Source organism: Mustelus asterias, chromosome 14, assembly GCF_964213995.1.
Source record: "Mustelus asterias chromosome 14, sMusAst1.hap1.1, whole genome shotgun sequence".
Taxonomy (NCBI): Eukaryota; Metazoa; Chordata; class Chondrichthyes; order Carcharhiniformes; family Triakidae; genus Mustelus; species Mustelus asterias.
The window spans coordinates 55587583-55603924 of record NC_135814.1 but is presented as its reverse complement, the minus strand read 5'-3'; the positions used below and the strand labels follow the sequence as shown (position 1 = coordinate 55603924).

The following is a 16342-nucleotide window of genomic DNA, read 5'->3' as shown; positions in this document are numbered from 1 at the left end:
GAAAGTGGCAATGCAGTCAAGAAGGCATACGGCATAGAACATAGAACATTACAGTGCAGTACAGGCCCTTCGGCCCTCGATGTTGCACCGACCAGTGAAACCAATCTAAAGCCCATCTAACCTACACTATTCCAATATCATCCATATGTTTATCCAGTGACCATTTAAATGCCCTTAATGTTGGTGAGTCCACTACTGCTGCAGGCAGGGCATTCCACGCCCTTACTACTTGCCTTCATCGGCCGGGGTATTGAGTTTAAACATTGGCAAGTCATGTTGCAGCTTTATAGAACCTTAGTTAGGCTGTATTTGGAATATAGTGTTCAATTCTGGTCGCCACGCTACCAGAAGGATGTGGAGGCTTTGGAGAGGGTACAGAAAAGATTTACCAGGATGTTGCCTGGTATGGAGAGCATTAGCAATGAAGAGAGGTTGGAGAAACTTGGTTTGTTCTCACTGGAGCGACGGAGGTTGAGGGGGCAACCTGATAGAAGTCTACAAGATTATGAGAGACATGGACAGAGTGGATAGTCAGAAGCTTTTTCCCAGGGTGGAAGAGTCAATTACTAGGGGGCTTAGGTTTAAGGTGCGAGGGGCAAGGTTTAAAAGAGATGTATGAGGCAGATTTTTTACACAGAGAGTAGTGGGTGCCTGGAACTCGTTGCCGGGGGAGGTAGTGGAAGTGGATACAGTAGTGACTTTAAGGGGCGTCTTGACAAGTACATGAATGAGATGGGAATAGAGGGATATGGTCCCCGGAAGGGTAGGGGGTTTTAGTTAAGTCGGGCAGCATGGTCGGTGCAGGTTTGGAGGGCCAAAGGGCCTGTTCCTGTGCTGTAATTTTCTTTGTTCTTTGTTCTATCCTGATCCCCCTTCCCCCCCATATCCCTTGATCCCTTTCGCCCCAAGAGCAATATCTAATTTCTTCTTGAAATTAGATAACGTTTTGGCCTCAACTACTAGTTTTAGGATAAGGGGTGGCTGATTTCATAGAATCATAGAATCCCTCAGTATAGAAGGAGGCCATCCAGCCCATTGAGTCTGCACCGACCACAATCTCACCCAGGCCCTAATCCTATAAGCCCACATATTTACCCTGCTAATCCTCCTGATACTATGGTCAATTTAGCATGGTCAATCAACCTAACTCACACATCTTTGGACTGTGGAAGGAAACCGAGCACCCGGAGGAAACCCACTTAGACACGGGGAGAATGTGCAAACTCCGCACAGATAGTGACTCGAGGCTGGAATTGAACCCAGGTCCTTGGCGCTGTGAGGCATCAGTGCTAACCACTGTGCCACCGTGCTGCCCCTGTGCAACTGTGCCACCCCGTAGTAGTAAGAGAAGTAATTTCTTCTAATTTAAAAGATGAGGAGAAATTACTTCTCCTAAAGGGTCATGAATCTGTGAAATTCACTACCCTAGAATGTGGATGCTGGGACTTTGAGTAAATTTAGGAAGAGGTGGATAGATTTTTAATTAGTAAGGGTTTGAAGGGCTATGGTGAACAGGCAGGAAAGTGGAGTTGAAGCCGAGATACGATCAGCCATGATCATGTTAAATGGTGGAGTAGGCTCGAGAGGCTAAATTGCCTACTCCTGCTCCTAGTTCTCATGATCAAACTCATCTTCTGCTTTAATATGTGGAGGCCATATAATTGAGTACACTTTTTATCCCCAAGATGAATTGTTTATGTGGATTGTTCTCTTTTCGCATTTGTCTCATCATGTTCTTCCATTTTATTGCTTTTTTAATGCAACACAGTAGTTTTCAATGTTGCTGCTTAATAAGGACTGATCAATCAGTTGTGATGTTCTACTGAAGTATGCTGACTGGAATATTTGTGTTCCAGCAGCTGTTCAGTCAACCATAATGTTGAAAACTGCTGTGCTGGTTAAAATGATAAGTGAAGCAGAAAAAATGGGGTCAGCTGTTTGTTTAAAACTGTTTCTGGCTATGGATTGTAGCTCAAGATGGTAACTTCTTAATTCACTGAAATGATCTGTAAAACATAGGAGCTGTAATGGAAGGAATTCTGCTCAGAGATTTAATTCACTTAAGTGAATAATCCGCTTAAGAGGACTTATTTATGTATACAAAGTACTTTTGCTGAAAGAGATATTAAAAACAAAGCAATGAAAATTTGGATTCTAGGTTTCTGTCACATGTTTGCAACTTGCATCTATGATTCGGATTTAGAAGCTCTTGCAAATTAGACAAATCACAAATTATACTGAATCATAGAATGCTAATACCATAAAATGAGGTAATTTGACCCATCAAGTTATTTGTATATCTCCTGTTAGCTAGTTAACAAGTTAGCTAGTCCCATTCCATCATATTTTCCTGTGTTCTCCCTAAGGTGAATAGCCAGTTCTCTTTTGTAAACCAGGATTGAATTTCCTTCACTTTCTGAGGCCTGGAATTCTAAATCCTAACCAATCGCTGGGTAAAAAGGATTTTCCTCATGTTGATTTTGCTTTTTTTTTGCTAATCACCTCAAGTCAGTTCTTGATCCTTCCGTCAGTAGAAACAATTTCTCCCTATCTGCTCTGTCTGGACCCCTTATGATTTTGAACTTTTGTATCAAATCTCCTCTCAACCTTATACAAATTAAAATATTGCAGATGCTGGAAACCTGAAATAAAAACAGGAAATACTCAGTGGGTCTGGCAGCATCAGTGGAGAAAAAAACAGAGTTAACTGGTGGAACTTTACATTCTCTGTGCAGAGTGCTGGCTAAGGCCAGGAAACCCGCATGCAGCTTGCAGGCTGAACAACTAGCATTTCTCTCCAGATAAATGGCAGAAAAGGTCTGGAGGTGTGTCCCATGCCTTCACACTGGTGGGGTGGGGCTGGAAAAAGCCTTTAGTTGGGAATCCCAAGTTTGGGAAAGGCTATTTTTGAACTCCAATATTAAAACAGGAACCTCCCATGGAGAACCCCTCCATCCAAGGGCATGGGGGAACCTCCCTACCTGCCCAAGTGGAACCACAACCCCCTACACGCACAAGGAGAACTGAACCTCCCCACCTGATAAAGGGAAACCCCCCCACCATGGAACTCCACAGACGGGTCTCCCAGCACTGCCCTCAGGCAGCAGTGTCAGGATACTGCTCGGGCATGTCCCTCCCCCCCGGGGGGGATACTTACTTTTGTGCCCCCCACCAGGTTCCCTTCTCTTTTAAAAAACAGTTGAAAACCTCACTGATGTGATATGACATCAGTGAGAGGGGAACTTCTAAATGTAGGAGTATGTATAGAACGTTGGTTCGGCCGCATTTGGAATACTGTGTCCAGTTCTGGTCGCCACACTACCAGAAGGACGTGGAGGCTTTGGAGAGAGTACAGAGGAGGTTTACCAGGATGTTGCCTGGTATGGAGGGGCTTAGTTATGAGGAGAGATTGGGTAAACTGGGGTTGTTCTCCCTGGAAAGACGGAGGATGAGGGGAGACTTAATAGAGGTGTATAAAATTATGAAAGGCATAGATAGGGTGAACGGTGGGAAACTTTTCCCCAGGTCGGTGGTGACGTTCACGAGGGGTCATAGGTTCAAGGTGAAGGGGGGGAGGTTTAACACAGATATCAGGACATATTTTACGCAGAGGGTGGTGGGGGCCTGGAATGCGCTGCCGGGCAAGGTGGTGGAGGCGAGCACACTGGGAACGTTTAAGACTTATCTAGATAGCCACATGAACGGAGTGGGAATGGAGGGATACAAAAGAATGGTCGAGTTTGGACCAGGGAGCGGCACGGGCTTGGAGGGCCGAAGGGCCTGTTCCTGTGCTGTATTATTCTTTGTTCTTTGTTCTTATGATGTGGTGGGGAAGCCTGCTAATTATATTTAAATGAGATTCCTGACCTTCCTGGGTGGGAATCATTTATGTACATATAAGAACATAAGAACTAGGAGCAGGAGTAGGCCATCTGGCCCCTCGAGCCTGCTGCGCCATTCAATAGGATCATGGCTGATCTTTTCATGGACTCAGCTCCACTTACCCGCCCGCTCACCATAACCCTTAATTCTTTTACGATTCAAAAATTTATCTATCCTTGCCTTAAAAACATTCACTGAGGTAGCCTCAACTGCTTCACTGGGCAGGGGATTCCACAGATTCACAACCCTTTGTGTGAAGAAGTTCCTCCTCAACTCAGTCCTAAATCTGCTTTCCCTTGTTTTGAGGCCATGCCCCCTAGTTCTAGTTTCACCTGCCAGTGGAAACAACTTCCTTTCTTCTATCTTATCTATTCCCTTCATAATCTTATATGCTTCAATAAGACCTCCCCTCATTCTTTGGAATTCCAATGAGTATAGCCCCAATCTACTCAGTCTCTCCTCATAAGCCAACCCTCTCAACTCTGGAATCAACCTAGTGAATCTCCTCTGCACCCCCTCCAGTGCCAGTTTATCCTTTCTCAAGTAAGGAGACCAAAACTGTACACAGTAATCCATGTGGCCTCACCAGCACCTTATACAGTTGCAACATGACCTTACTGTTTTTAAACTCCATCCCTCTAGCAATGAAGGACAAAATTCCATTTGCTTTCTTAATTACCTGCAAACCAACTCCTTGTGATTCTTGCACAAAGACACCCATGTCCCTCTGCATGCTGCAGTTTTTTTCCATCTAAAGGGAAGCTGGTAAAAGAGGTGGAGGAGTAGCATTGTTAATCAAGGATAGTTTAACGGCTGCGGAAAGGCACTTCGAGGAGGATCTGCACGCTGAGGTAATATGGGCTGAGGTTAGAAATAGGAAAGGAGCGGTCACGTTGTTAGGAGTTTACTATAGGTCCCCAAATAGTAATAGAGATGTGGAGGGAGAAATTGGTAAGCAGATCAACAAAGAACAAAGAACAATACAGCACAGGAACAGGCCCTTCGGCCCTCCAAGCCCGCGCCGCTCCCTGGTCCAGGATTGAATCCTGAATCCAGGATCCCCGCCCAATTTTCCAGCCTATCTACATACCAATATCCTATCCACCGAGCTGTCCCTCACAGCTACGATGCTTTGTTCATTACAACCTATTAACTTACCCCCACCCCCCCATTCCAGACCATGTGATCTCCAGGGAGAGGCGAAAACCCAGAGTGAAAAACCCCAGGGCCAATATGGGGAAAAAAAAATCTGGGAAATTCCTCTCCGACCCCCTGAGGCGATCGAAACGAGTCCAGGAGATCACAATGGCCCCGATCGGAAAATGCTTCCCAACCCTAGTCATTTCCACTTCCACGAACACCATATGAATTCCCTGCCCCCGAGACAGGTTCCCAACTATCCGCAGTCTCACTCTGTACTGGCACCAGCAAGATGATCGTAGAATGAAGCCTTGAAACGAGAAACCAGGAACAATTAGCCCGCGCCGCTCCCTGGTCCAAACTAGACCACTCTTTTGTATCCCTCCATTCCCACTCCGTTCATATAGCTGTCTAGATAAGTCTTAAACGTTCCCAGTGTGTCCGCCTCCACCACCTTGCCCGGCAACACATTCCAGGCCCCCACGACCCTCTGTGTGAAATATGTCCTTCTGATATCTGTGTTAAACCTCCCCCCCTTCACCTTGAACCTATGACCCCTCGTGAACGTCACCACCGACCCGGGGAAAAGCTTCCCACCGTTCACCCTATCTATGCCTTTCATAATTTTATACACCTCTATTAAGTCTCCCCTCATCCTCCGTCTTTCCAAGGAGAACAACCCCAGTTTCCCCAATCTCTCCTCATAACCAAGCCCCTCCATACCAGGCAACATCCTGGTAAACCTCCTCTGTACTCTCTCCAAAGCCTCCACGTCCTTCTGGTAGTGTGGCGACCAGAACTGGACGCAGTATTCCAAATGCGGCCGAACCAACGTTCTATACATCTGCAACATCAGACCCCAACTTTTATACTCTAATGGATGATGGATATGTGTGGGGGTCACAGGGTAGTTGTCATGGGGGACTTTAACTTTCCAAATATTGATTGGAACCTTTGTAGGTCAAATAGTTCGGATGGGGCAGTTTTTGTGCAGTGTGTGCAGGAGGGTTTCCTGACACAATACGTGGATAGGCCGACAAGAGGTGAGGCCACATTGGATTTGGTACTGGGAAATGAACCGGGCCAAGTGTTAGATTTGGTTGTGGGAGAGCACTTTGGAGATAGTGACCACAATTCGGTGTCCTTTGTTATTGCAATGGAGAGGGATAGGGCCGTACGGCAGGGCAAGGTTTACAATTGGGGGAGAGGTAATTATGATGCAATTAGGCAAGAATTAGGGGGCATAAGATGGGAACAGAAACTGTCAGGGAAAGGCACTAATGAAAAGTGGAACTTTTTCAAGGAACAAATACTGTGTGTCCTTGATAGGTATGTCCCTGTCAGGCAGGGAGGAAATGGCTGAGTGAGGGAACCATGGTTCACGAAAGAGGTGGAATGTCTTGTGAAAAGGAAGAGGGAAGCTTATGTAGGGATGAGGAAACAAGGTTCAGATGGCTCGATTGAGGGTTACAGGTTAGCAAGGAATGAGCTGAAAAAGGGGCTTAGGAGAGGTAGGAGGGGACATGAGAAGTCTTTGGCGGGTCGGATCAAGGAAAACCCCAAGTCTTTTTACTCTTATGTGAGGAATAAAAGAATGACCAGGGTGAGGTTAGGGCCGGTCAAGGACAGTAGTGGGAACTTGTGTATGGAGTCAGTAGAGATAGGCGAGGTGATGAATGAATACTTTTCTTCAGTGTTCACCAAGGAGAGGGGCCATGTTTTTAAGGAAGAGAAGGTGTTACAGGCTAATAGGCTGGAGGAAATAGATGTTCGGAGGGAGGATGTCCTGGCAGTTTTGAATAAACTGAAGGTCGATAAGTCCCCTGGGCCTGATGAAATATATCCTAGGATTCTTTGGGAGGCAAGGGATGAGATTGCAGAGCCTTTGGCTTTGATCTTTAGGTCCTCACTGTCCACGGGGATGGTACCAGAGGACTGGAGAGTGGCGAATGTTGTTCCTCTGTTTAAGAAAGGGAATAGAAATGACCCTGGTAATTATAGACCGGTTAGTCTTACTTCGGTGGTTGGTAAATTGATGGAAAAGGTCCCTAGGAATGGGATTTACGACCATTTAGAAAGATGCGGATTAATCCGGGATAGTCAGCACGGATTCGTGAAGGGCAAGTCGTGCCTCACAAATTTGATAGAATTTTTTGAGGAGGTAACTAAGTGTGTTGATGAAGGTAGGGCAGTTGATGTCATATACATGGATTTTAGTAAGGCGTTTGATAAGGTCCCCCATGGTCGGCTTATGATGAAAGTGAGGAGGTGTGGGATAGAGGGAAAGTTGGCCGATTGGATAGGTAACTGGCTATCTGATCGAAGACAAAGGGTGGTGGTGGGTGGAAAATTTTCGGACTGGAGGCAGGTTGCTAGCGGTTGCCACAGGGATCAGTGCTTGGTCCTCTGCTCTTTGTGATTTTTATTAATGACTTAGAGGAGGGGGCTGAAGGGTGGATCAATAAATTTGCTGATGACACCAAGATTGGTGGAGTAGTGGATGAGGTGGAGGGCTGTTGTAGGCTGCAAAGAGACATAGATAGGATGCAAAGCTGGGCTGAAAAATGGCAAATGGAGTTTAATCCTGATAAATGTGAGGTGATTCATTTTGGTAGGACAAATTTAAATGTGGATTACAGGGTCAAAGGTAGGGTTCTGAAGACTGTGAAGGAACAGAGAGATCTTGGGGTCCATATCCACAGATCTCTAAAGGTTGCCACTCAAGTGGATAGAGCTGTGAAGAAGGCCTATAGTGTGTTAGCTTTTATTAACAGGGGGTTGGAGTTTAAGAGCCGTGGGGTTATGCTGCAACTGTACAGTACCTTGGTGAGGCCACATTTGGAATATTGTGTGCAGTTCTGGTCACCTCATTATAAGAAGGATGTGGAAGCGCTGGAAAGAGTGCAGAGGAGATTTACCAGGATGCTGCCTGGTTTGGAGGGTAGGTCTTATGAGGAAAGGTTGAGGGAGCTAGGGCTGTTCTCTCTGAAGCGGAGGAGGCTGAGGGGAGACTTAATAGAGGTTTATAAAATGATGAAGGGGATAGATAGAGTGAACGTTCAAAGACTATTTCCTCGGGTGGATGGAGCTATTACAAGGGGGCATAACTATAGGGTCCATGGTGGGAGATATAGGAAGGATATCAGAGGTAGGTTCTTTACGCAGAGAGTGGTTGGGGTGTGGAATGGACTGCCTGCAGTGATAGTGCAGTCAGACACTTTAGGAACATTTAAGCGGTTATTGGATAGGCACATGGAGCACACCAGGATGATAGGGAGTGGGATAGCTTGATCTTGGTTTCAGATAAAGCTCGGCACAACATCGTGGGCCAAAGGGCCTGTTCTGTGCTGTACTGTTCTATGTTCTGTGTTCTAAATAATAGTCCATTTTGCTGTTATTCCTACCAAAATGGATGACCTCACAGTTACCAACATTGTACTCCGTCTGCCAGACCCTCGCCCACTCACTTAGACTATCTGTATCCCTTTGCAGACTTTCAGCATCCTCTGCACACTTTGCTCTGCCACTCATCTTAGTGTCATCTGCAAATTTTGACACACTACACTTGGTCCCCAACTCCAAATCATCTATGTAAATCGTAAACAATTGCGGTCCCAACACTGGTCCCTGAGGCACACCACTAGTCACTGATCGCCAATCAGAAAAACACCCATTTACCCCCATTCTTTGCTTTCTATTGGTTAACCAATCCTCTATCCATGCTAATACATTACTCGTAACACCGTGCACCTTTATCTTATGTAGCAGTATTTGGTGCGGCAACTTGTCAAATGCCTTCTGGAAATCCAGATACACCACATCCACAGGGTCCCCATTGTTCATAGCAGATGTAATGTTCTCAAAGAATTCCACCAAATTAGTCAAATATGACCTTTCCTTCATGAACTGATGCTGCGTCTTACCAATGGGATAATTTATATCCAGATGTCTCGCTATTTCTTCCTTGATGATAGATTCAAGCATTTTCCCTATTACAGAAGTTAAGCTAACTGGCCTATAGTTACCCGCCTTTTGTCTGCCTCCTTTTTTAAACAGTGGCGTCACATTTGCTGTTTTCCAATCTGTGGGAACCACCCCAGAGTCCAGCAAATTTTGGTAAATTACCACTAGTGCATTTGCTATTTCTCCCGCCATCTCTTTTAGTACCCTGGGATGCATTCCTTCAGGACCAGGAGAGTTGTCTACCTTTAGCCCCATTAACTTGCCCAACACTACCTTTTTTATGATAATGATAGTTTCTAGGTCCTCACCTGCCATAGCCTTCCTGTCATCATTTTTGGCATGTTATTTGTGTCTTCCACTGTGAAGTCCGACACAAAATACCTGTTCAATGCCTCAGCCATTTTCTCCTTTCCAGTTATTACATCCCTCTTCTCATCCTCTGAAGGACCAATGTTTACTTTAGCTACTCTTTTTCGTTTTATATATTTGTAGAAACTTTTGCTATCTGTTTTTATATTCTGAGCTAGTTTATTCTCATAATCCATCTTGCTTTTCTTTATAGCTATTTTCATGGTTTTCTGTTGACCTTTAAAGATTTCCTAATCCTCTAGGTTCTCACTAATCTTTGCCACTTTGTATGCATTTTCTTTCAATTTGATACCCTTCTTTATTTCCTTAGATATCCATGGCTGATTATCTCTTTTTTTACAGTCCTTCTTTATCACTGGTATATACTTTTGCTGAGCACTGTGAAAGATCACTTTGAAAGTCTTCCACTGTTCCTCAATTGTCCCACCATAAAAGTTTTGCTCCCAGTCTACCTTAGCCAACACCTCCCTCATCCCTTTGTAGTCTCCTTTGTTTAATCGCAAGACAATGGTATTGAATTTTACCTTCTCACGCTCCATCAGTATTTTAAATTCAACCATACTGTGATCACTTCTTCCGAGAGGATCCTTAACTGTAAGATCATGAATTATTCCTGTCTCATGTGGAGATGCCGGCGTTGGACTGGGATAAACACAGAAAGAAGTCTCACAACACCGGGTTAAAGTCCAACAGGGTTATTTGGTAGCACAAGCCACTAGCTTTCGGAGCGCTGCCCTTTCATCAGGTGAGTGGGAGTTCAATTCACAAACAGGGCATATAAAGACACAAACTCAATTTACAAAATAATGTTTGGAATGCGAGTCCTTACAGGTAATCAAGTCTTAAAGGTACAGACAATGTGAATGGAGAGAGGGTGAAGCACAGGTTAAAGAGATGTGTATTGTCTCCAGCCAGGACAGTTAATGAGATTTTGTAAGCCCAGGCAAGTCGTGGGGGTTACAGATTGTGTGATATGAACCCAAGATCCCGGTTGAGGCTGTCCTCATGTGTGCGGAACTTGGCTATCGGTCTCTGCTCAGCGACTCTGCACTGTTGTGTGTCGTGAAGGACGCCTTGGAGAACGCCTACCCGAAGATCAGAGGCCGAATACCCGTGACCGCTGAAGTGTTCCCCAACAGGAAGAGAACACTCTTGCCTGGTGATTGTCGAGCGGTGTTCATTGATCCGTTGTCGTAGCGTCTGCATGGTCTCCCCAATGTACCATGCCTCGGGACATCCTTTCCTGCAGCATCACTGGTATATACTTTTGCTGAGGACTGTGAAAGATCACTTTGAAAGTCTCCAAACAACGTTGGCCGAGTTGCAAGTGTATGTACCGTGTACCTGGTGGATGGTATTCTCACATGAGATGATGGCATCTGTGTCGATGATCCGGCACGTCTTGCAGAGGTTGCTGTGGCAGGGTTGTGTGGTGTCATGGTCACTGTCACGGAGACAATACACACCTCTTTAACCTGTGCTTAACCCTCTCTCCACTCACATTGTCTGTACCTTTAAGACTTGATTACTTGTAAAGACTCGCATTCCAATCATTATTTTGTAAATTGAGTTTGTGTCTTTATATGCCCTGTTTGTGAACTGAACTCCCACTCACCTGATGAAGGGGCAGCGCTCCGAAAGCTACCAAATAAACCTGTTGAACTTTAACCTGAGACTTCTTACTGTCATTACACAGGACCAGATCTAGGATAGCTTGCCCTCTCGTAGGTTCCATTACATACTGTTCAAGGAGGCTATTGCGGATACATTCTATGAACTCCTCCTTGAGGCTGCCTTGACCGACCAGGTTTGACCAATTGATATGTAGATTAAAATCCCCCATGATAATTGCTGTACCTTTTTACATGCATCAGTTATTTCTTTGTTTATTTCTCACCCCACCATGATGTCATTATTTGGTGGCCTATAGACTACGCCAATCAATGACTTTTTCTCCTTACTATTTCTAATTTCCACCCAAATGGATTCAACCTTTTTTTCCATAGAACCTATATCAACTCTCACTACCGCCCTGATGTCATCCTTAAATATCAGAGCTACACCACCTCCCTTACCTTCCTGTCGGTCCCTCCGAACAGTCTGATACCCCTGGATATTTAACTCCCATATACCTCATGTTCTCGCTGTTACCTGCCTTTGGAAATGTATCCTTTATTTCATATGGCTCCCCCTTGCTCTTCCTATCAAAGGATCACTTCACACTTCTATGCATTAAATTTCGTCTACCACATGCCCATTCCATCAGCCTATCTGTCATCTTGAAGCCTATCAGTATCCTTCTTGCAGTTAACTTTTTGTGTCATCTGAAAATTTTGACATTATGCTCTGTACACGCAAGTGTAAGTCATTAATATAAATCAAGAAAAGCAGTCATCCTAGTAATGTCTCATAGAATCATAGAATCCCTACAGTGCAGAAGGAGGCCATTTGACCCATCGAGTCTGCACTAACTACAATCCAGATTCTATTCCTGTGCCCCGCATATTTATCCTGCTAATCCCCTTATACTAGGGTCAATTTAGCATGGCCAATCAACCTAACCCGCACATCTTTGGACTGTGGGAGGAAACCAGAGCACCCAAAGAAAACCCACACGGACACGGGGAGAATGTGCAAACTCTACATAGACAGTGACCCGAGACCGGAATCAAACCGAGGTCCCTGGCACTGTGAGGCAGCAGTGCTAACCACTGTGCCACCGTCCCACCCCCTAGAAGGAGGCCGTTCTGCACCGAGCACAATCCCACCAAGGCCCTATTCCTGTATTGCCAAATATTTACCCTGCTAATCCCCCTGGCACTAGGGTCAATTTAGCATGACGAACCAACCTAATCCGCACATTTTGGACTGTGGGAGGAAACCGGAGCACCCAGAGGAAACCCTCGCAGACATGAGGAGAATGTGCAAACTCCACACAGACAGTGACCCAAGGCCGGAATTGAATCCGGATCCCTGGCGCTATGAGGCAGCAGTGCTAACCACTGTGTCACCGTGGGGAATCCTATTGCATAGCTTCCTCCAATCTGGAAAAAACAATGTTCACCATTCCTCTCTGTTTTCTGTCACTCAGTTAACTCTGTAATTAGGCTGCCATTGTCTCTTTTATTCTATGGGCTTCAACTTTGCTGGCAGGCCTAGAACATAAGATAGGAAGAGAAGCAGGACATATGTCCCCTCGAGCCAGCTCTGCCTGTCAATAAGATCATGGCTAATCTGATCTTGGCATCAACTTCAATTTTCTTGCCTATCCACCATAACTCTAGACTCCCTTGTAGATCAAAGATCTGCCTAACTCAGCCTTGAATAGGACTTTGGTCGTAAGAATAGAAAATCAGAATAATCTGTAAAATGTGTGAAACTTGTAAATGTTGATGTTCCTTGGAGCTTAGGTGTACTTGTACAAGGAACATAGAAAGTTAGCATACAGGTACAGTAAGTGATAGTACAAAAATAAATATGTCTTGCTACAATTCTACAGGGCTTTGGGGATAACACATCTAGAGTAGTGTGTGCAGTTTTGGTCTTCATACTTGAGAAGAATATGTCAAAAGAACAGACCAGTAAAATTTGGAAATGAAGGGTACTAGTAAAAGTTGTCCGAACTAATCTTGTGTACCTTAAATTTAACTCCAGTATTACTGGTGCCAGCATTACTCTCTTGACTGGGATTTGAAAATTTTGAAATGTCATTTTCTTGCTGGGCTTGCATTAGAGGAGGTACAGCAAAGGTTCACTACGTTGTTTTCTGGGAAGGGAGTGTTTGCCTATGATGACAGACTGAGTAAATTGCATTTATACTGCCTGGAATTTAGAATGAGCGGTGATCTTATTGAAGTATGAAAGATTCTGAGAGGGCTTGACACGGTAGACACCGAAAGGTTTTTTTCCCCCTGGTTGGGGAATCAAAAGACAGGGACAGAGTCCCGGGATAAAGGACCAATTTTTTAGGACTGAGATGAGGACAAATTTCTCCCCTCAATGGGTTATGAGTATTTGGAATTCTCTACCCCAGAGGGTTGTGGGTATACCATTGTTGAATATACTTAAGGCTGAGACAGACAGCTTTTTGGTCACTTAGGATCACGCCCGATTTCTCGGCTCTCGCGATTTTACGAGAGCCAATTTCCAGTGAGGTCAGCCTCTTGCTGGAAATGGGCGTGGGGCTGAATAATTTATTTAAATGCTTATTTACATCTATTTAGTGAGCCCGGCGCTCAACCGTCCGGGCTGACTTCCCTTTGTGGTCTTGCTGGGACAGGTTCTCATCGGCGAGAAAAACACCTCCCCATGAATGGGGAACAGTCTTGGCCTCACCAGTGGAACTGGAGGCCATTGAGGTCCCCCAGGGAGGCCGAGAGCAAGGGTGCCCCTTGGGCAGTGCCAGCCTGACAATGCCATCTTGGCACTGCCAGCCTGGAACTTGGGCAGTGTCAGCGGGCAGCTTGGCACTGCCCACTGGGGCCTACGGGGTGGGCCTGAAGGGGTGGTCCAATCAGGGAGGGGGGGAGCTGCTGCACACTCTGTAGATGCGATCAGATCAGGGAAAGGGGGGGGGGGGGTGGCTGCTGCGCATTCTGCTGATGCGATCGGAAGGGGGGCAATGCAAGTGGTCTGGATGTCCATGAATTGTGGAGATTGCCATTGGCTGCGGCCCCCCCGCGCTTGCGGTGGGGGAGCAGTGAGAAGGGTTTGTGAATTTGCCTGCAGCAGCAGGGGCCTGACAGATATCTCTCTGTCTATTAGACCTCTGCTGTTACAATTGTGCATGTGCATCGTCAGAGGTCTGCACAAGCGCAATAGCTCTCTCTATAGGCTTGGTGGCAAATTAAGCTCAGCCCACAGCCTGCAGCAGCTAGAAACAGTGTACACAATTTTTCAGTGACTAAGTACGTAACATTGGGTGGCAGAGCAGGTAGAGAAAACAGCTAATAAAGCATAGGGGATCCTGTATTTCATAAATAGAAGCATTGGGTAAAAAGGCAAGAACATAATGGTCGGTCTTTATAAAACACTGGTTTAGCTTCAACTGGACTATTGCGTCTATTTCTGGATAGCTCACTTAGAAATGATGTGAAGACATTAGCAATTTACAAGAATGTTTCCAAGGACAAGGGACTTCAGTTCCGTGAATAGATTGGGTGTGGCTTTTGTCCTAAGAGAAGAGAAGGTTGAGAGGAAATTTGTCAGAAATGTTCAAAATTGAGGCTCCTAGACAGAATACTTTAGGAGAAACTATTCCCATTAGCAGAAGGGTCAAGAATCCAAGAATGCCGACTTAGTGACTGGCAAAAGAACCAAAGATGACATGATTCCCATTATGATTTCCAGTCAACATGCAGGGAGCCCATGTCAGCCTGAAATACTTTGAAGCCAATATGGTGGGCTCAGGTCTGGAAAGGAGGAGGGAAGTTGCACTTCGGTTTGTGAGGGAACTTCCCACCACCCCCCACCTGCACCCATGATGTTTTCTGTTCCACACCAAGGGCTGTCCCAAGGAGGGACAGTAGGGCGGCACGGTAGCACAGTGGTTAGCACTGCTGCTTCACAGCTCCAGGGACCTGGGTTCGATTCCTGGCTTGGGTCACTGTCTGTGTGGAGTTTGCACATTCTCCTCGTGTCTGCGTGGGTTTCCTCCGGGCGCTCCGGTGTCCTCCCACAATCCAAAGATGTGTGGGTTAGGTTGATTGGCCATGCTAAAATTGCCCCTTAGTGTCCTGGGATGCGTAGATTAGAGGGATTAGCGGGTGAAATATGTAAGGATATGGGGGTAGGACCTGGGTGGGATTGTGGTCGGTGCAGACTCGATGGGCCGAATGGCCTCTTTCTGTACTGTAGGGTTTCTATGATTTCTATGATTCTATGAGGGGTTGCACTTCTAAGATCATTGCCAGCCGACTGTGGTTGTTCTCAAAAGAAATAAGACTTACCTGGCCTTCTTGCTCTCACTCTCTCTCACACACAGAGCCTGCCATTCCCTTAAAATAGTGATGGATAAGTAATTTGTGTGGTGTTGAGACATGGAACTACTATCTATTTGGGATCCCTGACCACGGAATGAAAATTCAGTCCATTTTGTGAACTCGCAACTTGCTTTTGTACCTTATGTCAGACAATTTGGCTGCAATACACTTAGTCCCTTCATCCAAGTCATTCATTTAGATTGTAAATAGTTAGGCCCCAGCAGTTATCCCTGTGGCACTCCATGAGATAAAAATTGCCAACCCATGGTTAGATTTTTTTCTCATTCAAAAATAGAATCAACTTTAGTTCTATTACTTATAGTAATGTACTATGTTTTATCTTGGATTTATTACCAAGGTAAAATTTTTATTAAATGAGCAAAGCATTTTAAAGTCTGAAGCTTATTTTTTTTATTTAGTTGAGAAACTGTAAAGTGTGTTTCTTTGATAGTATATTGGAAACTGGAATCTCATTATTGAACTCTACAACAAACTACATAGTTCTGTACTGAAAGTGGAATTTCCACTTATTGAGAAGGAATTGGAGAAGATTAATAAACAGTTGAGACCTGCTACGGAAACCATGACATGGCAGACTGAGGATTCATGGGAATATATCCAGCAGACTAGAGATCTGATGCAAGATGTGAACAGCAGAGTGCAGAAAATCAAATGTAATGTGGAGTCAATACACACAATAGTGCAACACTGGAATGATGCATTGTGTTTTCTGCATAACAAATATGAATCTGCTAAGTTCTGCCTTGATAAGGAGGAGAAAGTGATAAAATACTACAAGTTAATTCAAGATGGAGGAGAGTCAATTCACCAACTGGTCAAGGTCAGTCTTTTTTAATTTACTGTAATATATAAATTAGGTTTCTGACACAGTTTAAAGAGAGCTTTGGGATGCAGGATACACTGACATGGATGACAGTTTGTTTTGGATTGATGAGGTCAAAGACAAAATTCTGGTTCATATCAGAATGTTTTCACTGACTTTAACT

General features: G+C 45.0%; 1 protein-coding gene across 1 annotated transcript in view; it reads left to right on the top strand.

Moving 5' to 3' along the window:
* dnah9l (dynein, axonemal, heavy polypeptide 9 like) overlaps positions 1-16342 on the top strand; it is a 509143-nt gene that overhangs the window by 67668 nt on the left and 425133 nt on the right. Inside the window, exon 14 of the mRNA XM_078227708.1 lies at positions 15787-16176. Within this exon, the coding sequence (XP_078083834.1) occupies positions 15787-16176 (390 nt within the window). The remainder of the gene's footprint in view (positions 1-15786; positions 16177-16342) is intronic.